The sequence below is a fragment of the Argopecten irradians genome, chromosome 14 (genome assembly GCF_041381155.1).
Source record: "Argopecten irradians isolate NY chromosome 14, Ai_NY, whole genome shotgun sequence".
NCBI lineage: Eukaryota > Metazoa > Mollusca > Bivalvia > Pectinida > Pectinidae > Argopecten > Argopecten irradians.
Genome location: NC_091147.1, coordinates 34,701,206 through 34,728,190, shown reverse-complemented (window position 1 = coordinate 34,728,190; position 26,985 = coordinate 34,701,206). Strand labels below are relative to the sequence as shown.

The 26,985-nt window shown below is 33.9% G+C and overlaps 2 protein-coding genes across 2 annotated transcripts in view; one reads left to right on the top strand and one right to left on the bottom strand.

Annotated features, from left to right (window-relative positions):
- Positions 1-4,202, bottom strand: part of LOC138307480 (ubiquitin carboxyl-terminal hydrolase 9X-like) — a 49,746-nt gene extending 45,544 nt beyond the window's left edge. The window contains exon 1 of the mRNA XM_069248253.1: positions 4,060-4,202. The gene's annotated coding sequence lies outside the window, so the exon portion shown is untranslated. The remainder of the gene's footprint in view (positions 1-4,059) is intronic.
- A 166-nt stretch (positions 4,203-4,368) lies between these two features.
- On the top strand, positions 4,369-26,274 carry LOC138306844 (propionyl-CoA carboxylase alpha chain, mitochondrial-like). Its single transcript, XM_069247340.1, has 23 exons — positions 4,369-4,471; positions 5,480-5,581; positions 9,230-9,346; positions 10,227-10,340; positions 11,266-11,319; positions 12,211-12,379; positions 12,722-12,800; positions 13,116-13,218; positions 13,858-13,952; positions 14,901-14,983; positions 15,999-16,136; positions 16,312-16,385; positions 16,768-16,842; positions 17,126-17,194; positions 17,798-17,873; positions 18,131-18,241; positions 19,525-19,627; positions 20,209-20,311; positions 21,318-21,416; positions 21,583-21,636; positions 22,363-22,503; positions 23,188-23,265; positions 24,110-26,274. Exons 1-23 carry the CDS (start codon positions 4,388-4,390, stop codon positions 24,188-24,190), a joined length of 2,202 nt encoding a protein of 733 aa, XP_069103441.1. The 5' UTR covers positions 4,369-4,387; the 3' UTR covers positions 24,191-26,274.
- Positions 26,275-26,985: the final 711 nt, after the last annotated feature.

The following is a 26,985-nucleotide window of genomic DNA, read 5'->3' as shown; positions in this document are numbered from 1 at the left end:
TACGTAATGGATCTGACAGAAAATGGACCATTAATTTACAGTAGATAGCATACAGAGAGTACAGCTATTTACGGGGACGTCAGAATGTGTCCTGTACGTGTCCATTTCACTTGAGATGCATCATTTTATAACAGTTTGCCTGCGTGGACACGTCCCGATTTCAGTTGCGAAGTTCCTCATTTTTTGGAACTTTGCAATCAACGCACCCAAAAAATTGCAATCGAACGCATCCGAAAAATGGCGGCCTTAACAGGCGAGTCAGCTGGCCAAGAACACAGGTAAACTAACCGGGGTACGAATGCAAACAGCCAACCAGGCATGACAATTGGATCATGAATGGCAATTACCAATTAATTAACACCTCACGTCCAATATCTTGGGTCTGACTCAATGGATATTTTTGGCACATGGCCCACTTTCATCTTGGTATGGTTGGCATGTTGTGTACTCGGTGAGTGACAGCGCTAGTCTAGTGTTGCGGTTTCGTTTGCTATTTGATCAGTCATTTATCAGTTGTAAATTAAACATTTTGTTTGAATCCATACTAAGTGTATATTATGTTTCATTTTTCAAACCTCTTTGACAATATACAGAATATATTTGCCGTAATTTCTGCGTTGGTCAGACAGATTACCTTTCGATTTAAAAACTATTTTTTACAACAATATGTAGTATATATATACTAAATTACATATTAACAATAAATGATAAATTCAATATGTTCTATTGAAAATTGACGTAATGAATCTTTTGAGTCTATATCTATTTTTTTAATGGAATGACAATGAAGAATTAATATAGATTGATAGGATTGGCTATAAAAATAATATTACAATGAAATATTTTATCCCTTTTGAAGTTGGAGCACACCACCTAAATAAGCAACATGTTAAATGTAACTGTGTAACTGGTTAACATGTTAGATTTTAAATAAATGATTGATTTTTTTTATGAAATACAGAGGATTCCGCTTATTTGCATAGGTCATTTTCCAGAAGAAAATATGCAAATAACCGGAGTATTCGAATAGGCGGAGATGACATTTTGCACCTCCGTTTGACCCCACACATATGTGTGAATAGGCAAATAGGTTTCGTTTCGTTTACTTGATAAATATGTTAATTATTTACACTTAAAACGAACAACAAGTAATTATTTTCGAAGTTGTTGATAGATTTTAATTGTTTAATAACAAAAAATTTCCAATATTAGATTCTTGTTTACGTTAGATCGACACGTGAATATTTGAGAAACAGCTAAACGATCGATATCAAATGCTATTAGATTCTACAAAACAGGATTGGATTTGTGTCTACAATTCTGAACCTAAATAATAAACAAATTTACGTACATTTGCCTGGCAAAATGAACTTACGATCGTGATTAAACTTCAAAGTGCCGATCAACTAGTAGTGTTGTTTTTACACATATGAATGGCCCCATATGAATTCGAAAATGGCGGCAGGTGATGAAGCCATGCGTTCACTCGACCTAAATGTGTTTTTGAGAATTCTCCCTGTTTGTTGATCTATACGGCGAATAGCTTGATAACATTTCAGAAATTAATGCATATTCAAGTAGCAATGAAACAACGTAGCAAGTATCTTTTTTTATCCTAAGCTTACATACTGTACGAAACTTGCGGTAGTCATTGCACGCCGACTTTGCATGCTTTTATGTCTCGTTCAACGAGACGCTTGATACGCACATGTCTGTCGTAGTCAACAAGACTCTGGTTGAACGAAAAGGAAACGAGACTACTGATCATGCATGGCGATTGTTATAAGGAAGCATGGTTTCTCCAACCGATCGCGAACTAAGGTACGTTACGTTAATAAATAAACATATTTGAAAGTGCAAATGCTTTAATTAGATGTTTGAGCCAGTGAATATACTAAAGTTATGATCAACCGCTGCTGATGTAAATCGTAACAGCGTCGAATACCTTTGCAGATTCATGCATAAAATAACAAGCCATACTTTAACGTTAATCTGTTACCAAGATGATTTCTAGTAAAATTGAAACATATATCGGCGAATTTCGCTAAAAATATATTGCAAAATTGAAAAATATTCGATTATATTTTTAGAATTTCCCAAATATTTTATTCAAATAACCGGAGGTCATGTAAAAGTCTATGCAAATACACGGAGTTGAAAAACAAAGATAAAGAAGGAAAAAAATCGGGACCGCAGAATTTTATGCAAATAACCGAAATATTCGAATAACCGTTATTCGATTATGTGGAGTCCTCTGTAATTAAATATGAAATGTTAAGATGATATGTAATTTTAAAGGTTGTCATAATTTTAAAAAAATTTTCCTAACTGAATAATATAATTGAAATAAATCATACAGGAATGTGCTATTACGAGGATTCGCATATATTTTGGGACTCATTACTTTTGTCTGGGACTCACTAATTTTGTCTGGGACTCACCATTTTCAAAAGTGGTGTGTCCAGAACTCACAAGAAAATTATCCTACATAAATTGCTGGAGTACAGAAAAGTACCCCCTGAAATTGCAATTGTACAGCCTCTCTTGAAAGATAATGAAACCCCTGAGTAAGTAACTTTTATAACTGAAGAAAAATACTAAATCGTCTGCTACTGTTTTTGATAGAGAAAAAACACTATTTGTCAGCGGTGGCAGGGATCAATTTAGCTCTGATTTATTACCATTTATGGGTAAATTTCCCCTAAAGGAATGAAATCCCCTCTGACCTAAAATTCCCCTGAAGATTTAAAAATTCCCAATTTAAAGCTAAAAGATTACCAGTTTTGTAACACAATTTCCCCTGTGTTTTATTTTTTATTGATTTTTTTAGACGTTTGTTTGCACATATCTTTATATTTATCATACAGCTACTGCATATTTTATGATATGCATATTCTTCGTCAGAATGAATAAAATTTAGGACCAAAATAAGAAGATTCAAATTCCCCTATCTTTCGCCAAACTTTTCCCCTATTTTGAAAAAGGGTGGTTTGCTCTAAAACCTAGATTGATCCCTGGGTGGAGCATCTATAAATGTAGTGTAAATGTTCAAATGTCATTTTACTCACAATTTCAAAGTTTTATACAAATGACAATAATGTTAAATTTACGTACAAAGCGATTCATACATTAATCCTTCTGCAGGCATTATTTGAATTACTTTTTGTGTATCAAGATATGATATATAATGAACCGTGAACTTTCTGGGAAAACACACTCCACTTGTCTATAAGATATAGGCCTATGGCAAATACACATGTGTAACAGCTAGGAGAGGAGAAAATGTAGCAACCAGACTGGGGTTCGAACCCTGGACCTCCTAGCACTAGTTGGATGTTATATCCATTGCTCTATCTGCAGGTTGGTCAATGATGATCGTCCCAGTCCAGTTTCACTATATATTTTTTCCTCTGTGCGTTTAATAAGCCCCCAAGACACAATTCACAAGTTTGCATATCCGCTGCTAAGTGTACACATTCAATGCCTAAAACAGGGGTTGGCAAGCTTGCCAATGAATATATAACAAGGTATGAGAAAATGTAACCAGGGCTCGAACTCAGGACACCTGAACACTAGCCGGATTGTCTACAGATTGAGCTACCTGGTCACCAATCATACGTGAAAAGCATGGAAGAGAAGGAAAGAAAAATATTAATTTCCTCAGATCCAGGAACCATTGACATAAACGATTATTTTTCTTACAAACAGCAAACTGTAAAGACACTTGAAGTGTCAAAATTCATTCGTCATGCAATCGGCAACTGACAATAAACATCCCGTCATGATCAAGATAAGCTCTTCTCAGACAGCAAACTATTTGCGCAATCGATGACATTATGAGTCATGTCCGACGTTTGCAAAATAGTTGCGCTTGTGGCTATATCTTACAAAAATGTTGCCAAAGCAATGATAATAAATCAAAGCATCACAACCACACGATCTGCTGCTGAAATAGTGTGTTTTGTCTATTGCAGGAAATTTTAACCTTTGTCAATATGGCCGACATTTTCCGGTGATTCCACTTTCACATTGCCAAAAAACATTAATTACGTGTCATACCTTGCTTTCATACAAAGACCGTTCTGCGACCCGCTATATCTTCACTGAACAGTATCATCTGCAGAACACTTTGAAAATATAAGTCCTGTAGAGCCATAAATACATATGACAGAAAGATGCAGTGATATTATGGTAATGAGATAATCTCGTACCTGTAATTTTCAACGAGAATCCAATTACATTGTTTAATTTTATTTTATTTTATGACAAATTTTGTCAATTATGAATATATACTCAAATATTTTACTCAAAATAATATATAACGACAAAATATAAAAATAAATTTGATCTCATTCTCCAGCGAGTTCATTCATTCCTGACGAACAAGATGGCGGCCTCCGTCAGCGCTAGATTGTCAAAGTCGAAGGGACTTTTATCGTTAGCGAATTCGTCCAAATCATGTGGATGTCAGGTAAAATTGAATGAATAAATCGATTACTATTCACCTTTTACCGATTATGCAACATTTTCAATACACTTTTTGTTTTTCTTTGTTTGCAACTCTTCTTCAAAACGATGTAAACAATCTGGGTGCAAATGTCGGTACCGAAAAGGTCATTGGTCAAGCACTTACGATCATTCGGATTCATTTGAGGACAACCAAGTTTTACTGTTTAAGGTACAGAAATTTTTGAAAAAATAAAAACGCACAAATATATTGAGTTCTTGTGCCATATATGCTTTTGGATCATTATCGGCACCCGTCGTAGTTTAGAATGTTACGTCCTACTTTTTTTAGAGTCAACTCGACCCAAAGTGAAATCGGTCGGGCCGGTTGTTGTTGAATAATTCGGCCCAAGATAAATCGGATCATTCGGATTCATTTGAGGACGACTAAGTTTTACTGTTTTAGGAACAGAAATTTTGAAAAAATGTAAACACACAAAACTAAAAAATGAATTTTATTGAAATCAAAGAAACCGACTTAACTTTTTGTTTATTTTAATTCAAGTATTCTGCACAGTATCTTTCATCCCCAAAGACTACATTTCATAACCAAAAGGTTAAAAAAAATTCAAAAAATGTTACCTGCAATTGATGGCAATGATCATTGTATTATCAACATGTTGTAATACAAAATCATTCAAGAAATAGAAATCAAATTGCTAATACTATATAATTATCATAATAGATTATTGAAAATCATACATGTTCGTTACATACATATGTAGAAAAAAATGCAGTGTTCCCTTGCAACGGTTAATTTAATTGTATATACACATGTAGTATAATCGAGCATGATAGAATTGAAAACAAAATAGAATTAAAAAAATCCATAACTTTCCTTCATTGACAGTTGAACTCATCTGAACAAGGATTTTTCAATGCTACATTTAAGATGAAGAAGGTTTAAATATTACCAAAATGTCAAAAGAATATACCAATATGATTTCATGCATTTAACTTTTTTTTCCCCCAGTTTTCCTGGAGGCTCTTTAATAGGAACTTCAGTGCCTCTACAGCATTGCAGTCTGGATCTAAAGAGCTGTACTGGAATGACCGAGCTGAACCTAATGAAAAGGTTTGATACTCATTTACAATATTTCATTTAGATCTGCATTTGTTTTCCATCAGTTTTAAAAGATGCTCCACCGCTGAAAAAAATCATGTAATAAAAGATAAAAAGAATTATAGGACTAAAATTAATTGTAAAAGTTGTGTACTTTGTGTTAATAACAATATTTAAAAGTTTGTATAACAATTTTGTTCAAAATGGAGAAAAACTGAAAATAAATAGGACCGACCTAGTCACTATTTCATATTATTATCTTTCGGCGAGTGTAAACAACCCCTATGTGCATGCGCGACGCGTGAACATTCCAAACATCCGATCAAAGGAAATTTCATCTGTCTAATGGACATATCTGCTATCGACTGAAAACACAAATTTATCGACTACAGGTTCCTGATTACTGTGTTAATCTAATAAACGTTGAAACGTATGCAACAATTTTTGTGAAGAGTTTCTAAGTGTAAATAATCCTATACTGTACAGGTTTTTGTAGCCATAAAGAAGGGTTTTCATTATATTATATGGTTTTATACTTGCTTCTGCTATTATTTTATTTTCATTTGTCATGATATTATTTACTATTCCGCTAAACCTGCCAATATTATCAGGCTTTTAAAAAAATGGCCTAATATATAGACTTTATAATAAGGAAAAAATGGCGAAAAACTAATAATATAGGCATGTTTAGCGGACTAAGTAAGTACGTGTATTTCTTTTATCATTATATCAATATTTGACATTCCGTATACATTGTATATCCTTAGTTATAATGTCTATCCGTCAAATGGGCATTCCCTATATATCTCTAGTTATAGTCTTTATCCGTCTAATGGACATTCCTTATATAGCCCTAGCTATAATATATATCCGTCTAATGGAAATTCCCTATATATCCTTAGTTATAGTGTCTATCCGTCTAATGGACATTCCCTATATATACCTAGTTATAGTCTCTATCCGTCTAATGGACATTCCGCTATATGTCAATATAGTTATATAACTTTTTTTACATCTGATTTACTTTTAAAAAAATCAGCCTTACTATATATCTAAATTTTATGTGTACTTTTATGTATTCAAAGCAAAAATATACCTTACATATACATTGTAGACCTATGTACATATATGTTTGCTTAATATTGTACATGTACATCTGTATTCATGTATAATATATACATAATTAACGGATGAAAATACCTCTCACTTCTTGTCATATTTCCATCAAATACTCTAAAGCTTCATAGAACTATGCTGTTTTGCTTGGCAATGTAGATACAGGGGCGTAGGAAGCGGATGTGGGAGGTGGGGGGTTGGGGTTGGAGGGGGTCGGGGGGGGGGGGGGGGGCAATTGCCTCCCCGTTTCCCAGGACGAGGGCAAACATTTCTATTTGGCCCATTCCTCCATTTTCGCCGACTGAAATGTTCTAAAATTGCACATTTGAAAGAAAATAGGGTCCTCCTGCACATTTTCGTGAACTAGACTTAAAATGTCAATCAGGGGATTCTACGTACTATTTTAAAAAATGTCTCTTAAAAGATTCATCTGTTTATATGACGTAGCAAAACAATTAATTCATTATTATTTTGTGTTAAACAACAATGTACCGATGGTGTGAAGCCAGTATGTTCAGATCGAGTTGCATAGATATGACGGCATTCACAATTACCAATTCTTAATGCAGGTAACTTTAAATAAAAAAAAAGTATTATGTTAAGAACGCTTTAAAATCATTAAAATATATCGTAAAACTCATCACAGCCATTCTAAATCTAATATTTTTACCCGGGGGAGACCCTCGGACCTCCTCAAACACCCAAAGCTCGCGCCTTCAGGCGCTCCCACATTCATCAAAATGCATCATCGTAATGTATTTCCCGGGGGAGACCCCCGGACCCCTCAAACACTAAATTCTCGCGTCTTCGGCGCTCGCAACTGAATTCATCAAAATGCATCGTTAAACTCATCTTAGCCATTCTAAATCGTAATATTTTTTCTCGTAGGAGATTGCCCCCCCCCCCCCCAACACCAAAATATCGCTAGCATGGCAATTTGAGTATTCATTAGTTTCCGTTTATCGATGCCACTGTCTATAAATGTGTACAAGGATTCTACTCAACGATATATGAAAAAAGTTTATAAAGTATATATGGTTGTGTGTTGAATTAAAGAATCAATCCCCCCCCCCTATTACGTTTCTTATCGGCTATTACGCTTAATCAGGCCAATGTAACCGATAAAATATAAGTTGCCTCTTAGTGGTGTTATTACATCTATATCCATTAGCCGGATGAGATTTTCAGCGACCTCGATTCCGAACTCAAAGATGCACTCGGTTCTTTCCGTTGTAAACATTCAATGCCGACAGATACAATTTCTTATTGTGTTTGGCGATATTTTAACGTTGATAAACATTGCCAATAGTTCAAATTAAATGTTGTAATTTTGAAAACTTTCTAATTTCAGGTATAAGAACGTTTGTAGGAAGTCAAAAACCCTAAGAAATCTATGTAAATCTAATGATTTAGTAACTTTAAAAGATGCTCCACCGCTGAAAAATGGTATTTTTTCACTATCAAAAACAGCAGTAGACGATTTAGTATTTTTCTTTAGTTACAAAAGTTACTTAATTTACACCATTACCACCATTGAAAAGTTGGATCTTCTTATTTTACTTCAACTTACCGGTAAAAATATAAAAAATAATTGATTGCATCCCGAAAAAATCTGTGACACTATATTACCTATATGGAATGAAGTACTGATTGCGCATGCACCAAAGGCAAAACAAATTATCTTATATTATTTGTTTGTGTTAATTAGACATATATATACACAATTAACACCAATTATTGTTAAAATGATGAATATCATTTATACTCTGTCGGCGGTGGAGCATCTTGAAATATTTTCTCTATGTTGTATATGACATTCAGCCACTGTCATTTTCCAGACATCCCAAAATTTGCTGGTCCAACAGACATGTCCGACAAAATTTTACTTAGACAGCACATTTTAAAATCTGGTCCAGACTGACTGTCCGGCAATTATTGAGCATTGGAAGTTGGTAGACCTCGCATCTCTGATATATTACGCAGGTGCAGAACCTGGCAAAAATGTAAACTGCATAAGATAATTATGAAAACAGCTGCCTGGGTCCTAATAGCAGAAAGTTATGTTTACTTCAAAATTTCACATTAATGTTCGGTCTGGCAAAATCTTGTTTTGTCCAGTTTACTTGCAGTCCTTGCCGGTCCAAATGTCTGGCAATTTTTTTCAACTTTCGCGATGTCTGATTTTCTGGCATTTCTTATGTATTTTCTTTTGATACCCCGAACAACAAAATTGGAGAGAGAAGGGAGCAGTGAAATCAATCTGTCTGGATGTGACATCCACATATCTTGACAACTCTTCCTCCAAAACTACTAGAACAATTTCAATGACACTTCACAGTAATGTTGTGTAGATGTGCAACAAGGGGACTTGATTGGTGGGGATCAAAAAAGTCCAATTTGCTGTTAGAGTCAGATTTCAAGTTTAAGTGTTTATAACATGAAGTTTTTGTCATATTTATCAAATTAACAAGGTGAGCAATACAAGCTTCACGGGTCAGTTTTTCATTATAATTTCATACTATTATTGAATGTTATTCTTTGCAGACTTTTGATAAGATTCTCATTGCTAACCGAGGAGAAATTGCCTGCCGAGTCATTCAAACCTGCAAGCGTCTGGGTATCAACACAGTAGCTATACACAGTGATGTTGACTCAAGATCAGTAAGTCTTTGTGTTAAATTAACAATATTAATGTCAGTAAGATATTTTTGTTGAATTCATGGCTAGCTTCCAAGATGGCTGCCACAGCCTTTTAAATTGTTCAAAATTGAACCGCTTATAGATATTTAACTACCAGTCCGATTTGCCTGGGATCGGTTTCAATATGTAGTTTAAATAAGATTCCAAATTTCTAAAGTGAAAAATTCCATAATTATGAGTAAAAAAAAAGCTAATTTTGTGACTGTTTCAAATTTTCTTAAAACAGCAGTGATCCGTTTTAGGTCCAATTTCATTTTTGTTGTATTTTTCAAGTTGTAGATCATACTGTTACTAGTGATATAAAACTAATTTGAGGTCATTATTTGGGCAACTTTTGTAGACCAGGGGTTAAGATGGCTACCAGGGCATGCAATTTTATCAAAATTGTACACAAAGAAATATGGTTGAGAACACAAATCTAATACAATTATAGGCATTTCTGTGCCTTATTTATTAACTTTAAATGATATGACCTTTCAAAAAGCATTTTTCTTCTGCAAAATAAAATTTATTTATCGATAAAACAATATCACATCATCATTCAGGGGAGGTCACTCCTGTCAAATCAGGCTCTGTGGAGATTGGAGGAACTTTATATATGACGACACCCATCACAATTAGATCTTGTTGTTCTTGATGAATTTGTATTTGTGATTACTAACACACAGATTTTACTTTTGATGTCTGGATTAAGGGATAATTTTTGGTTGAAAATACTTCACTTTTCTTTCAAAATTGTGAAAATTGACATTTTGAAGTTATTTGCCATTAAATCTGTGAAATGAAGCCTTCATCATATTATCTACCTTGACAGTAGGTGTGCTTTGGTGTTTATTTACAGGTTCACACACTTATGGCCGACGAAGCGGTCAACGTTGGCCCTGCCCCAACCAGTCAGAGTTACCTCAACATGGACATCATTTTAAAGGCTATCAAAGACACAGGGGCTCAGGCAGTAAGTTATAAGTACCGTCAAACTCACTTGTGTCAAACACGCTTGAATCAAATACAGCGGATGAGTCATAATTTTTGTTATATTTCAGATTTTTTCTCCTCTTTATCTTATCAAAGGACTAGATATGGTAATGGCTCTTTTTGGCCCATAAATCTACCAAATTTCAAATTAAGTATTTAGAAATTAATTTGCTGCGTTTGAAATATTGAATACGCCACTGATAAAAACTTAATGATATTTTTGTTGACAGAAAGTATGTTTTTGCTATATAACCATAGTAACTTTGCATAAATTATGCAAATTTGAAATTTTGTTCAATTTTGGAATATTTTTTGTCAGTTTTTCATTTAAAAGCAATAGAGCACAACCTAGAACAAACTATATATTTTAAGGGAATTACCAGACACGAAGAATACATCATTTTGAGAAATATAAAGTTTGTTCTAGAATGCGCTCTATGTTAACTAAATGAAAAAATCTGCAATAAATAAAGGCCAATTTTGATGAAATTTTTTCACATTTTACATAATTTATGTATAATAAAAATGGTTGCCATGGCAACTAGAAACTGCTATATTACCTTATAGCACTATCAAATATGTCAGGTATGTAGTTAATATTTGAAATGCAAGATTTTACATCTTAAAGTAACAGACTTTGAAAAAATAGCGGATTTGGGGGCCACAAAAGACCCTTGCCATACCTAGTCCATTAACAGAGATGTAATCAAATACTACAGTTATCTTGAATATATTGTATGGTTCCATCCCTTATGAAATTTACCAAACTTTCCATTCCTGTGTCTAACTTACAGGCATGATGTCTCTGGTAAATCACTGATCAGGTTTAATTCATGGAATGAACAGAAGAGTACAGTGACAAATTAAACAAATTGTGACATTCATGCATGTTTCTTTCATTGTAGGTTCACCCTGGATATGGGTTTTTGTCAGAAAACACAGTGTTTGCTGCCAAACTTGTAAGTATTTTAATCAACTATCTGAACATAGTTTATTTTATTGGCTCACTGGTCTAAAGAGCCAGTAAGCTTATGCCGTGGTGTAGTGTCCATAAATAGATATTTGTGACCCTCTATATAAAGAACACCTGTCTATAAAGGACACTTTGGTTTTGTCTATTGTATGTCGTTTATATACAGGTATGACTGTATTCATAAAGCTTAGGGTGAACAGAATGTGACCCAGATACTGGTATCAGTACTTAGTAAATGAAGCCATAAACAAACAATTTTAATCTTGTTGAAATATTACAATACCATGTGCTTGTTTCATGATTGTCCCTAGTTTCTCTTGCTCAAATTTAGACAAATCTGAACATGGCATACTGTAAGGCAAGTATTATAACACAACAGCTCCAACATGGTAAAATCCAGGTTTAAATGATTGACTCATTCACCCCTGGAAATTCATAATGAACTATTCCAGCTTTTGAATCAGAAGAGCTGAAAGTCGTCTACAGGGGTGAATGAGTTATAAGAGAAAATAAGTCCCTATCAGGATGAATATACATGTATATAGTTCAATGCTGCCAAAAACCGAGTCAACTCAATCCAGAGTGAAATCGGTCGCAGAGATGGTTCAATGACGCCAAATATCTCTTATTACTTATATATAAAATACAGTATTGATAAACCAGGGGTTTCAATATCAGGCAATAACTGGTACTTTTTGCCGTTAAACCTGGCTGTGGTACCGCCTGATTTGGACTAAATTACATTAGATAGCATACAGATAGTATAGAAAATTGTCCCCTGAAATTGCAATTGTACTGCCTCTCCTGAAAGATAATGAAACCCCTGATAAACTATGCCACTTACTTTTGAAATATTTAATTTTTTTTCTTGTTTTAGGCTGAAATTGGAGTTGAGTTCATTGGACCAAGCAGTAGCTCAATCCATGCCATGGGGGATAAAATCGAGAGTAAAAGGATAGCAATGAAAGCTGGTGTGAATATGATTCCAGGCCATGATGGTGAAATCGAAGATGTTGATGCTTGTGTCAAATATGCCAATGAAATAGGTAAATAACAATAGTTTCTTCATCAATCTCTCTTTACTATAAGATTATATTTCTATATAACCTTGACTGACCACTGGTTGGTGTGTTATCTCCGAGTGCTCTGGCTTCTGAATATATTTTTAGCCTCAGTCCTACACTACCATTGATAATCTTGATAATCTTGTCTATAAGGGTTTTAATGATTAGATTATTACTAAAACAAAAATCTACATATTATATATATAAAAAAAGATACTATTAACAGGAAAACTTATCAGAGGTGTACATCCTTAAAATGAATCTTTTCATTACTCGTGTCTTGCTTCCTGTTTATAACGAGATACACTAATTGCCTTACTCTAGGATACCCTGTCATGATAAAGGCCTCGGCAGGTGGCGGTGGGAAAGGAATGAGGATTGCCTGGAATGATCAGGAGGCCAGGTAGGTATTGATGTATTCTTGTTATCACTACTTCTCTGAAAGTACTGGAGGGATCCTTCTCAAATTTTATAATACCCGGTATGTTGATTCCCCATTGTGTCTAGATTTGCATGCTTGTTGCATTTTGAATCCTGGTGACATGTCATTGTTTATGGAATACGGAAATAAAGTCATGAAGTCATGACGTCACCATGAAAAGCGCTTTAGGTCATGTTACACTTGGAACATATGCAAAAAAATTACACAAGCAAAGTCACTGGATATCCAATGGATTATGTATTAAAATTTATCTCTCAATATTCCGATTGATTACAGGGAAGCTTTCCGTCTGAGCAAGCAGGAAGCTACATCAAGCTTTGGGGATGATAGGATGTTGATAGAGAAATTTATAGACAACCCACGACATATAGAAGTACAGGTAGGCTGTAAAAATATTATCATTTAGGTAATAAAAAAAATCATTAGATAATCCATGGCTTACAGAAAACATTTTTTCAACTTTTTCTCAAGTTATATTGGTGTGATTTGGCTAATTCTTGTCTGAAATGATCCTGACCAAGTGTTGTTATTTTTCACCATGGACACCATCTTAAAAACACATTTTGAACTTGTTCATTTTAAGTACATTTTACCTTTGTGATTTTGCTGAAGCTTGCTTGAAATGGTCCTGACATGGTCTCGGCCATTTTTAGAGTAGATCCCAAATCCCTAAAGTTCTTCAGCTCTTCTGATGCTTTAAAGTTTGTATTAATGTAAAGGAAAGCTGCCTAAGAAGTGTTGATATTTTTAAACACCCAAAAAACATTGCTTGCCTTGTCTGCCTATCCGAAATCCAAGATGGATGCTACAGTCACAATTTTGTAGATGCTTGCCTAGTCTGTCTATCCAAAATTCAAGATGGATGCCACAGTCACAATTTTGTAGATGCTTGCCTAGTCTGCCTATCCAAAATCCAAGATGGATGCCACTGTCACATTTTTGTAGAACATGTTTAATTTTGTTGCCAGACGACCCTATGGACCTCTTGTTGTGTAACTTTGTGTTTGTGGTTTGACAGGTGCTATGTGACAAACATGGAAATGCATTATGGTTGAATGAGAGAGAGTGCTCCATACAGAGGAGGAACCAAAAGGTCATCGAGGAGGCTCCAAGGTGGGTTCTGTTATTTAATCAAAAAATAAATTTTGATTGCTATCATTTAATTGATATACTTTTTTTTTAATGTTTTGTACAGCCAGTTATTTTCAAGGGACAAATCGTTCGGCATCCGGACCTAAAATTAGAAAATTTTTGGGAATCATAATTTTGATTGAAATGTGTATATAATTAAAGCAATTCTTAATATTTCACGGATCAAAATTTCATGACCAAGGTGATGGCTTGCAAAATCATGAAAATATGATCCCCCTCAAAATTAACCAGCTGCACAAATGATCAAATTCACATGTAAATTAATTTATGGTTTTAAAAGTCTTTGTGATGAATCAATGCTAATCTGTAGCTTGATACAGCTTTCAAATGATTTGATTTAGGAATGCATTTTACTGATTTGTTTGAATTTATTATATAATTATTAATGTTGTGTTTAGATTCTTTTAAAAGTATATCTGGTGCCGCTTTTAGTTGTTTCTGATTCTTCTAACTTAAATGTGATATGTCAAATTGCTATTAATGCTCCAGTTAAGAGCTCCAGTTAAGATGCGTACACAGGTAAAATACCTATTGAAAACCCATCAATTACCAATAAAGATTGTATGGATATGTACAAATTACCTGTACAATGCTTGTTATTTCTCACCTCAGTTAGTATGAACGCCTATATCTAGAAATAAAATCAGAAGAAATTTAGTATAATCAGTTATTTTTAAGAGTCTACATAAACTGACCCCTTGATTCAGATAGATATTTGCACAATGGCTTGCTTACCATATCATCAATTACTTTACACTATACCTATATAATTTTTATCGAAATATCTTGGTTAAGTTTTGGGTTCGATAGTTGTACCCTCTCCTTCAAAAGTGAGAGTGTAAATACCCATCCCTCAAATGATTATCTGGAGCACTGGCTATGTTAAATGTTTGATGTTACTTGTTGCAGCACCTTCATTGACCCAGACATGCGTCGCGCCATGGGGGAACAGGCCACACAGCTCGCCACAGCCGTGGGCTATACATCCGCAGGTAAGTATTCTTCTTCAATACGTTAGCCCACGAGCCCAATATGATAATCTGATATTAACTTAGAGGCTTCTTGAATTTTGACAATTTGTTTTTCACTGATATTAGTGCACAATCTTATTGATCATATTTCTCTAACTTTGTTTTGTTGTCACAGTTTCTCTCTTACATTTACATAATATAAAGTAATTCACTGTTTCTCTCTTAAACTTTCTTATTGATATTAAATATTTCACTGATTCTCTCTTAAACTTACATATTGATATTAAATATTTTACTGTTTCTCTCTCACATTTACATACAATGTAATATCAAATAATTTATTCAATCTGTTTCCGTACAATCTAAAACCTGCAGAGATATTTTCCAGGAAAAAACTATAGAAACATTTTATGTATAGGACTTCAAAAATATTGTTAATATGTCTTTAATTTTAATTTGCATGCAGTATAACTCTGATAAATCAAACTCAATTACTCATTAAACCATTCACTTAATTCCTATGTGTACTCGTCGCTGCAGTTCACAACAAAGCATGCAAAAGAAACCCAGATATATCAAAACTCCAATTACTATGGAACATTTATGTTTTTGTATATATTACATCAATTGCAGTTGGGGGTTTAAAATACTTTCCATATACTCTTACTAGAATATAAAATTAATGCAATTAATTGATTCTAGCTCTCACATTGGGGGGGGGTACAATGTAATATCAAATTTGTTTTCACTATTTCTCTCTTACATTTACGTAATATAATATAATTTTCGCTGTTTCTCCCTTACATTTTAATACATAATGTAAAATAATTTCACTATTTCTCTCATACATTTATGTCCTATAAAAAATAATTTTCATTGTTTCTCTCCTGCATTTACATATTATAAAATGATTTTCACTATTTCTCACTCACATTTACGTAATTTAAAATAATTTTCACTATTTCTCGCTTACATTTACATAATATAAAATATGTCACTGTTTCTCTCTCACATTTATGTTATAAAACCTCTACAGGTACAGTGGAGTTCCTGGTTGACTCTAAGAAGAATTTTTACTTCCTGGAGATGAATACCCGACTCCAGGTAGAACATCCAATCACAGAATGTATAACAGGGATTGATCTAGTCCACCAGATGATCCGCTCTGCTAAAGGTAAAAAACACATTGATATTACACAGTAAACCAATAACAAATTCATGGTTATAACGCAGTAATTTTTATTCTCCGTCAAGATTCATATATATAAGATGTCTGTAACATGTACATGTGTATAAAGAACTATGCTTGTTTCAGATGATATTTCTATGAATATTTGTGTTTGTTGTAGGCCATAAGTTGCTCCACAAGCAGTCTGATATCCCTATAGATGGATGGGCATTCGAGTGCAGAGTTTACGCGGAGGTAACTATAATCATCAAATTCTAGACTTTTGGGTGAACTTTCAACCAACTTTCTTTCACAGCTACTTCAATTCATGACTTCGCAGAAATTTAATTGAGTGGAGTTTAAATATTGAATTAAGATAATATTCATGGCATTCAGTATAAGTCAGAAATAAAATCAAATCATGGAAATCAAATTTTGCAAAATTTCTTCTATTGCAAAATTTGTGACAGTGTCTTACACGCAAAATAAAGTTAATTGGTGTATTACTTGTAATTTACCTGTAATATTTTGCATAACAAGTTGATATGCTGCACAATAAAATTAATTAGATATTAATTATATGTTTTGCTTTGTTCTTGATTACCAGTACTGTAATTGGTTCCTTATTATTTTTTAGGATCCCTACAAAAACTTTGGTATGCCATCCATTGGTAGACTGACAAAGTACATAGAACCAAGTCACTTAGAGAAGGTAGGGGGATTGATGGACATTTATCACCAGTTTTAACGATAAATCTGTGAAAAGGATCCAAGACTAAACAGGAAATCTGTCAGCAGATCAATAAAGTCTCAACACCGATTGTTGAGACCAATTTTATTTGAAAACATTTATTTATTTCATGTTTCATGAATCTCAACGATGAATCAATACAAATGCAGAAATACATTTCGTATTTTCCCTGGACTATTACATACATTGCATATTACATTATATATGTGATACCTTTTGTATATTAATATATTAATTTTGTCAGGTACGATGTGACAGCGGAATCAAAGAGGGCAGTGAGATTAGTGTATATTATGACGCCATGATTTGTAAGGTAAGTTTTATATCATAATAGTGACAGGTTAAAATTTATTTCATCGACAGAAATGATTATTTATTTCCAGTTCTGAAATTAGTGTTGCTCAGAAATAGCTATCCCATCTTTGCATATTACAGAGTTGTCTCCCTTGTGGAAAGGTATCGCTTGTGATGAGCGAAATTCATGTTGATTGCTCTGCAAAATATTATGTTACGCATGCAACTATATGACGTCACAAATCAATACCTACCCACATGGGCAGATAACTCTTTAAGACGGAATAGCCAGGATATCATGAATAAAATATCTTTATTGTGAATCCATCACTGTAAATTTCTAGTTGGAGATCACCATTTTAGTCAGTACTGTGGAATTATTCGCAGCTTTAAATTTTTCACTTATTTCGCTCTGATGTAATCTCCACAAATGGTTGAATATATTATCCAATGTAAATCTTCACATGTAAAGAATACGAAATCTATCATGACACAATTATTGTAATTGATCTAACAGAATTGGGATGCTGTGACCTACATTTATTTTACAGCTTGTCAGAGGTCAACTTTACATTAGGTAATGGATGACACAGCATTATACACACACAATTTGTTTTTACAGTTGGTGACGTACGGTAAAACAAGACAGGATGCGTTGGATGTGATGGTGAATGCTTTGGATAATTATGTTATAAAGGGTAAGTTTTCAATCTAATTACACAAGTTGGTATATCATTAAGATCCTCATCAAACCGGTATTTTTACTAATATTAATAAATTTTCGTTCCTTCTTGACCTCCTGAGGGCTTGGAGTTATGAATGGATCTTGTTCATATTTTGTGTGTAGCATCCGTTGGGTACTTAAAATTGTACAAATACTTGAGCTGACACCCCTGCAAGTTATGTGAGATGATGTTTTTTTGATGTGTAAATCATGATTGATATTCATTTATAGGTGTGACACACAATATTCCCCTACTTAGAGATATTTGTACAGAGGAATCATTCATCACTGGTGACATCAGCACAGACTATCTTCCAAAGATCTATCCGGACGGATTTAAAGGTAAAAATTGACTATCTCCCAAAGATCTATCCGGACAGATTTAAAGGTAAAAAAAAAATGTATAGACTATCTGCCAAAGATCTATCCAGACAGATTGAAAGGTATCTATAGAATATCTCCAAAGATCTATCCAGACAGATTGAAAGGTAACTATAGAATATCTCCCAAGATCTATCCAGACAGATTGAAAGGTAACTATAGAATATCTCCCAAGATCTATCCAGACAGATTGAAAGGTAACTATAGAATATCTCCCAAGATCTATCCAGACAGATTGAAAGGTATCTATAGACTATCTCCCAAGGTCTATCCAGACAGATTGAAAGGTATCTATAGACTATCTCCCAAGATCTATCCAGACAGATTGAAAGGTAACTATAGACTCTCTCCGAAGGGTCAGGATGACCTATAGTCGTCATGTTTCGTCCATCGTTGTGCGCCGTCCGCCGTGCGTTAACTTTTCACATTTTGAACTTCTTCTAAAGTTGTACCAGTGCAATTTAGCTGAAACTTACATGAAATGATCCTAATATAGTCCCGACAAAGTGTTGTTATTTTTTGGGTTGATCCAAAATCCAAGATGGCCGCCACAGCCGCAATCTTGAAAACACATTTTGAACTTCTTCTGAAGTTCTACCATTGTGATTTGGCTGAAACTTGCATGAAATGATCCTGACATGGTCCCTTCAAAGTGTTGATATTTTTCAGGTTGATCCGAAATCCAGGATGGCCGCCACAGCCACCATCTTGAAAACACATTTTGAAATTCTTCTCAAGTTCTACTGGTGCGATTTGGCTGAAACTTGCATGAAATGATCCTGACACGGTCCCTTCAAAGTGTTGATATTTTTTGGGTCAATCCAAAATCCAAGATGGCCGCCACAGCCGCAATCTTGAAAACACATTTTGAACTTCTTCTCAAGTTCTAATGGTGCAATTTGGCTGAAACTTGCATGAAATGATCCTGACATGGTCCCGACAAAATGTTGTTACATCTCTGGTTGATCCCAAATCAAAGATGGCTACCATGACACTATATCTAATTAATTTCCTATATGATATTGCCAAGTTAGTCAGATGACCTCTAAGGCCCTTAGGCCTCTTGTTCAAAATTTTCGAATACCTATCTGCCCAGGCTATGGATCGCATGTGCCAAAATTCATATTTGATATTATATGATATTCTATATTATGATTGAACTTACCGGTATCTGTAAATTATTTTCTTTTGATTTCTTTGGATTTGCTTATGTGTTAATGTTTTTTCATTGTGAATTTTACTAGGTAAACAGTTAAGCACTGGAGAGAACAACAACCTTGCTGCCATGGCAACCCTCATCTACATCAGGGACCAAATTTTATCTCGAAACTTCATCAATCAAACCAGGTACAAGATTAGTTTTAAAATCAGATGTGGCTGGAGTGAAATTTCTTACAAAATTGAATCTCATGTATAGTGTTTCTTTGTATAACATTATATACTGTGCATGTTTTTACAGATTTCAATAGTCATGAAATACAGATAACCAGTTTTCAAGCAAAATTTTACATCATTGAGGATTCCGCTTACCATATTTGACCCAATAAGCATCCAGGGTGGTTGAAAAATTTGAAAAAAAAATGAAAAGATGCTGATAAGACAAAATTATTACAAATACAAATCTATACAGTTTTATGTAGTTTTCGTCTTAATATAAGACTGGGCAATTGAAATTGAGGCCTCAAAATGGGTGAGGGGCGCTTATAGGGATATGGGCGCTTATTGGGTCAAATACGGTATTTGAATAGGCTATTTTCCAGAAGAATGAAGAATATATATACAAGTTTTTGCTCAGACATACAGTTCTTGCTGGCTTTTAGAAGGTTTTAATTTTTAGAAGATTGGAAAAACAGGTTGCGTATAACAAAATTTATGTTCAACTTTACTTAAGATATTTCAGAAACCAATTCTATTGTTTATCTTTAAAGAGTGCCTGTGTCGTCGGACCTTCCATCAGTATGGTCACTAAGTGTCCAGATAGGAGACCAGTCTGTCCCTGTGTCAGCTTCCTGTGGTGACGGCTATATTAAGGTATGTACTGTAATTTTAATATTTTATTCACCACAAATTACCAACATTTCCAGAATTACAATAGTTATAATGCAAAGGTTTTAATTTTACAAGTACAAATAAGAGCTGAAAATTATTTCTGCCAAAAATCAGTATATATTCATGTACAACATATAATTAAATGAGTACATACGGAGAGCCTATGAAGACAAGTGGTGTTTTACAATTTCAATTAACATTTTTACTTGTTATTAGTAATTGTAAAGTGATTTCAGCAGGTATGTTTCCATCTCAACATACATAAGGCATGTAATCAATCATATTTTCAATAGAATACTGAAAAAAAAAAAATTTGCCCAGTCAAGGCACATATCACTTTTACATATTACCACAAGCTTTCCACCTCTGAGTTGCAAGTTTGAATCCCATGTGCAGCAGTTGCCAGGTACTGAGTATAAGTTGGTGTTTTATCTCAATCTGCTACAATTTTCATCCACCAACAGTCATGGCATGTATTGCTCAGTGTATACCAGGTACAGGCACACCATAAACATGAAAATTTACGTGAGGGGGAAATTTACGCTATTACAAAATTATGCTTATTACACACAGGACATTTTAGCGCAAAAATTTCCTGCAAGTCAGGGTTCTCGTTAAAAGCCGATTGCCGGCAAAAACAGCGTTCTATTTCCTTGTTTATAAGCGGCTATTTTTGTCAGAAATAAGTATTGGCCACCACGGGGACCTGTGGCCCCGAACCACCTATTATTCTTTTTCAACCATCTATCAAAAACTTAGTGAGAACCCTGCACGTAATGTTTGGTATATGTATTCACTATGGTGCAAAAAGTTAACAGATGCAGTAATCTCGAAATGAATTACAGCAAAATATTTACCCATACAAATTGCCAAATTAAACATTCATGAAATTATCCACATTTGCAGTAATTCTTTTGAAATCATTTTGTATTTAGAATTTGATATTTCTCCTAATTACTGACATACCCGGACTGTTGTTTTACACTAGGTTGAGTGCGGTGGCCAAACCATGTCAGTACTAGGTAATCTCGACTTCTCATCTCCTCTCCTGGAAGTCTTCATCAACGACCAACCAACAGTGATTCAGGTAAGGATAGGTCATATATATATAATGACGTTCTACCAATTTAAAATCGCAGAGGTGCTTTTTGGGTTCAAATTGTGCATGCATCTATACATAAACATCATGTTATGTTTTACAGTTAACTTCAGTTTACTTTCATTATTATGGCTGATATTTTATTTTTAAATAGTTAACCCAAAGACTTGGAGCTGGAAAATACAGACTTCGATATCTCGGCACAGTGGTAAGTACTTTGTTCTCTGTATGAAATTCATGCCTTAATCCATCCTTGATGCTCGGGGGTTACTATCACATATATCATATCCACCCCTGGGCTATCTCATAGTAAAACTGGAGGCAGATCAGTTAAAAATAGACTGACAAATCACATGCCTGCAGAGACTTCCTTTGAAGATTACAGAGAGAGCGATAGCCAACTTCAAAGCTACAAAGTCAACTACAGTGTACTGTTATTCGATTCTTTTACTGTACATCGCTGGACCAAATTCAGCTGAAATTACCTGTATCTTATGTTGCCTTCAGTTTTACTATGACATGGTCAAAAGTGGATATAACGTTTGTGTCCATTGTCAAAAGTTTCAGAAATGTAGTTCTCATATTCTAAATAAAACCAAAAACATTCATGTTATTGAAGGTTAAATTAACTTGTTTTAGTAACCAATTAGAATGACAGATATAAACCAGTGAGATGACAAAATGTAAACCAATCACAGTTGCTCTTACAAGTTTTATTGACAAATGAACATGCTTATTTTAGCTTTAAATAACAAATAATTCAGCAGGATGACAAACCAACCAATCACATTTGATTTTACAGTTTAGTTGACCAATGAATTTGCTTGTTGTAGTTCCCATTAACAGTACTGGATGCCGTTGACAGTGACATGTTGAAATAACCAATCACAGTTGATTTTACAGTTTAGTTGACCAATGAAATTGCGTTTTATAGTTCCCAGTAACAGTGATGGATGCCTTTGCCAGTGAGATGATGAAGTATATGCCTGAAAGGTTACCTGAAGATCTCCCCACTATGGTCAATGCCCCGATGCCAGGGGTCATCAAGAGTATCGCTGTAGAGGTTGGACAACAAGTAAGAAGTGACCAATATTTAAAATTACCTATTGATAATAATTATCATGGGACAACTGTTGAAAAGTGACCAATATTCAAGATTGATAATTAAAAATAGCTATTAACAATGGTGGTGAATTAACATATTTTTGCCTGTCCTTAAGTCTGTCATAATTTGGTAATGATTTAAATACATATTTTTCACCCCTAGCACTAAGGGAGATAACTCTCTCAACCCACTGGTAGGGTAGATAACTCTCTCATTCCACTGCTGAGGAAGATTACTCTCTCAATCCACTACTGGTGTAGATAACTCTCTTAACCCACTGCTAGGGCAGATAACTCTAAACCTACTGCAAGGGTAGATAACTCTCTCAACCCACTGCTAGGGTAGATAACTCTCTCAAACTGCTGCTAGGGAAGATAACTCTCTCAACCTGCTGCTAGGGTTGAAAACTCTCTCAACCCACTGCTAAGTTAGATGACTTCCTCAACCCACTGCTAGGGTAGATAACTCCCTCAACCCACTGCTAGGGTCGATAACTCTCTCAACCTACTGCTTGGGTAGAAAAAACTCTCTCAACCCACTGCTAGGGTAGATTACTCTCTCAACCCACTGCTAGGTTAGATAACTCTATCAACACCAAAATGTTTTTTTCCCCAAATAGAATTGATGAATAATGATTGCTTCTTTCTGTGTCAGATTGGAGAAGGCCAGGAAGTGTGTGTGTTAGAAGCCATGAAGATGCAAAATAGTTTGGTTGCTGGGGTAACCGGTAAGGTAAGTAAAACATCCTCAATCAAAGTACCAGGATGTTCTCTAATAGCCATTGGAGACTTTAAGCACTACAAGAATGGAGTGGTCCAGTGGCTGGCAGAGGGTGTGAGAATATGTCAGATTTACTTCATCACTGGAGCCAAGGAGACATACTTGTGTTATAAATCCAATAAAATCCTATTTACATCTTTCTAAAATGGTATAATCCAAAATGAAAATCGAGGGCAATCAAATCAAATCAGATTTATGAGACTAATGAATAATTAAAAGGAACTAAAATCTGAGATGAAATTACTATGTTTAAGTGTGATCCTTAGTTCACATATTCTAATTAAATGTACTTATTTTGGCATTAGAATTATTTTAGCAATAGATTTATTTTAGCAGTAGATTTATTTTAGTGCTTTTCGCCCTGCCTTTGAGCTAAAATTTGACTTTGCTAAAACAAATATAATTATGGATATATATATATGGGATCTTACATGAGTGTTCATATATCTACAAATACCTACATAACAAATAATTTCACGTCAAAATATATTCCGAAAATCCAGCAGAGGCCCCAATTTTGTCCTGCTGTCCTCGTAATCCTGACGTCACGTCTGGATTATGTGATAAAAATGTATAACTATACAAAAATGAATGCAAATGAACAATTGATTAGAAATTTTAAGACTTAAAACTTTAAAAATTCATGTGGATAGGAGTATCTGGTTAGTTCAAATAATCTAAACAATATCAGTTTTCCAAAGTAAACATACCATGGTATTCAATCATCAGAAGACTATTTCATGTTTAAAATTTACTTGAAATATGATTTAAACAAGACCTGACTTTCTTTCCTCAGGTTAAGAAGATTTTATTCCAACAAGGAGCCACAGTGGATGAGGGGGACCTTATTGTAGAACTGGAAGAAGAGTCCAAATAACTGTGCTAAATGATTCATCTCAGGAAGGAAAAAAAATCATGTATATTATCATCTATTTATTTGGTATGGACACATGCACAGTGAAATCTGTATGCGATTTATATACATATTTTTAAGATGAAATAAGAGCTGAATATTGTTTTATTGAAACAAAATTTTCAGTACCTTTAGAAATGAGTATACCTGGTAATAATTAATTTTTCGCTGTTTTCATACTAAATCCTGCATTCTAATTGGCCAAATTTGTTTTTTTCCTACTACTATGAAAAAAACCCAAAAAAAGCCAAAAAAAATAGAATGTGGCAAAATCCCAACATTATTGTGACATCACAATAGAGACCCTTGGAAAATCAGTGGAATTGTACATGTAGATGTATTCCCTTTTATTAAGTAGTCTAGCAATTATAAGCATTGATGTCACTCATTTTTAATTTCATAAGGTTATGAAATAGATTTTGTTATAAATATTTGGTGAGAATCTGCTATGCAGATTCACACAGTTTACAAACAACTTTTCTTTCATACCCAGATGAAATTAAAAAAAGTGACATCAATGCTTAAATTAAAAAAAGTGACATCAATGCTCAAAGATGTTCCACCGCTGACAAATGGTGTTTTTTCACTATCAAAAACGGGATCAAACGATTTGATATTTTTTTTTCGGTTACAAAAGTTACTTACTTCACACCAATACCACCATTGAAAAGTTTGAAGTTCTAATTATACTTCAAGTTGAAAATATAAAAAATAATTATTTGCATCCCGAAAAAATTCTGTCGCACTATATTCTATATGGAATGAAGTATTGATTGCGCATGCACCAAAGGCAAAAGAAATATTTTATATTATTTTTTGTGTTAATTAAACATATACATTTGTATATACAAGATTAAACACCAATTATTGTTCAAATGAAGAATACCATTTATGCTCTGTCGGCGGTGGAGCATCTTTAAGTATTGTTTTAGTGGAAAACCAATGACATTGACAAGATAACAAATACATGAACTGTCAAGTACCAAGTGGTTATATGGCCAAAGCTGTTCAAAATGAGCTTCAACTGATTGCTTGTAACAGGTAGACTTCTAGATGAAAAATATCTTTTCTGAAAGTCATTAAGTCTTATATATTTTGACCAGGTAATATGTATATTCTAGACTGGGTATGGGAGTATGTTAAATTTGTACAATAGACTAGATATTGATGGTTTAATCTTGTGGATTTTATTTTTACATCTTTGACAATCCTGTAATGTCCATTGCGGTAATTTGATTTATTATTATATAATGGTATTAAGGCAATCTTTGCATTGTACATAACACTTACATATGTAATGTAAATACAAGATGAATAGCTGTTTCGGACAAAAAGTCTTTGAATCTATGCACAATATTTTTAGTTAATAAAATTTGCACTTCAAAATGAGACATTAAGTGGAAGCAAGTGTGTATCATATTAAACTACATTTATTATTTTCTGGATTAAGATGGGGTTTTGAGTTACCTTTAAACAGTTTCTGACATATTTACACATCAGAGACCATGTTTATAGTGTTAAGCAGTTTTAGGTCAATTTTCCTCTCAGATGACATATATTCTGGTCCATTTCTATTGTGCATCGTCATTCACTTAACCGTAAACAATTGACGTTTAAGCCTGCTCCAAATACTACTAAAGCAAATTCTTGCTGCTGTGTAAACTTGATACATCCAATGGCAAACTCCTACCTTTATTTGGCTTGTAAGCTCTTGACAAATTCAGCAAACTTCAGTATCAAAGAATTTCAATTTATTATGTAATTCGATTGTTAGAAAAATACCTCAGTTTCTTAGGGTTAATATATTAGAAATTTAATGCACATGTACCCTATTGTTTATGCAGGTGGGAAGGAATTTATTCCAGCAAAGACAAGCGTTGAAATACCACATAAAACATCAAAGTTTAACACAAGAAAGGGCTCTCTGGTACTCACCAGCTGCCATTGGTTGACACTTCTAGTTATTTCTGTATTTGTGGTTTGACATAAGAGTGTGGATATTTCATACCAAATAGAGATTAGAACAATGTTTTTTTATACTCATAGTGCAAATAGTTTGCTGTCTACATGGCAGCATTGCCAGATTTAGTGTAACATGCTGTACTCTGCCGGCGTTGCCTACATATAAATATAATTATGTCTATGAGTGAACAGACACATGTTACAGATAAAAAATTGTTATGATTTTCAAAAGTACTTGTAAGGTACTTTTAAACAAATTATTGTGACTATATTTTAGTATAATGTAACAGTAACTATTTTTAAAATGATACAGAATAATACCTGATTTTTCTTTGATTTCTCTTAATTTTAATAAGTACTAGTGTACATGATCATGATTTGAGACTTACATATTGTCATGTTGTGTTTTCCATATTTACTTAGTTGTAAGTAGATACATTTTATTCAAATATCTAGATGTAGATATATCTGTTCTCTCATATAGAGAATGGATGGGACCATTAAACCAAGTAAGAAACACAAAATTTAATTAATTATAAAAATACAGGATGAGTCATAGTGGTCTTGAATTGAAAATTCTTGACTTTAAAACTTTTGAAAAGTGTACAACACATGAGGGTAATTAAGATTTGCTCAATTAGGCATTCCAAAAATAATCCAATTTTAAGAAGAATACGTAGAAAAAGTAGAGTAGATTTAATGTTATTATATAATAATGGCTTTGCTCAGAAGTCCCTACTGAGTGTAACTTTCAAAACTCAACCTCAACCACCCCCTAGTAGTGTACAGGCTACTGT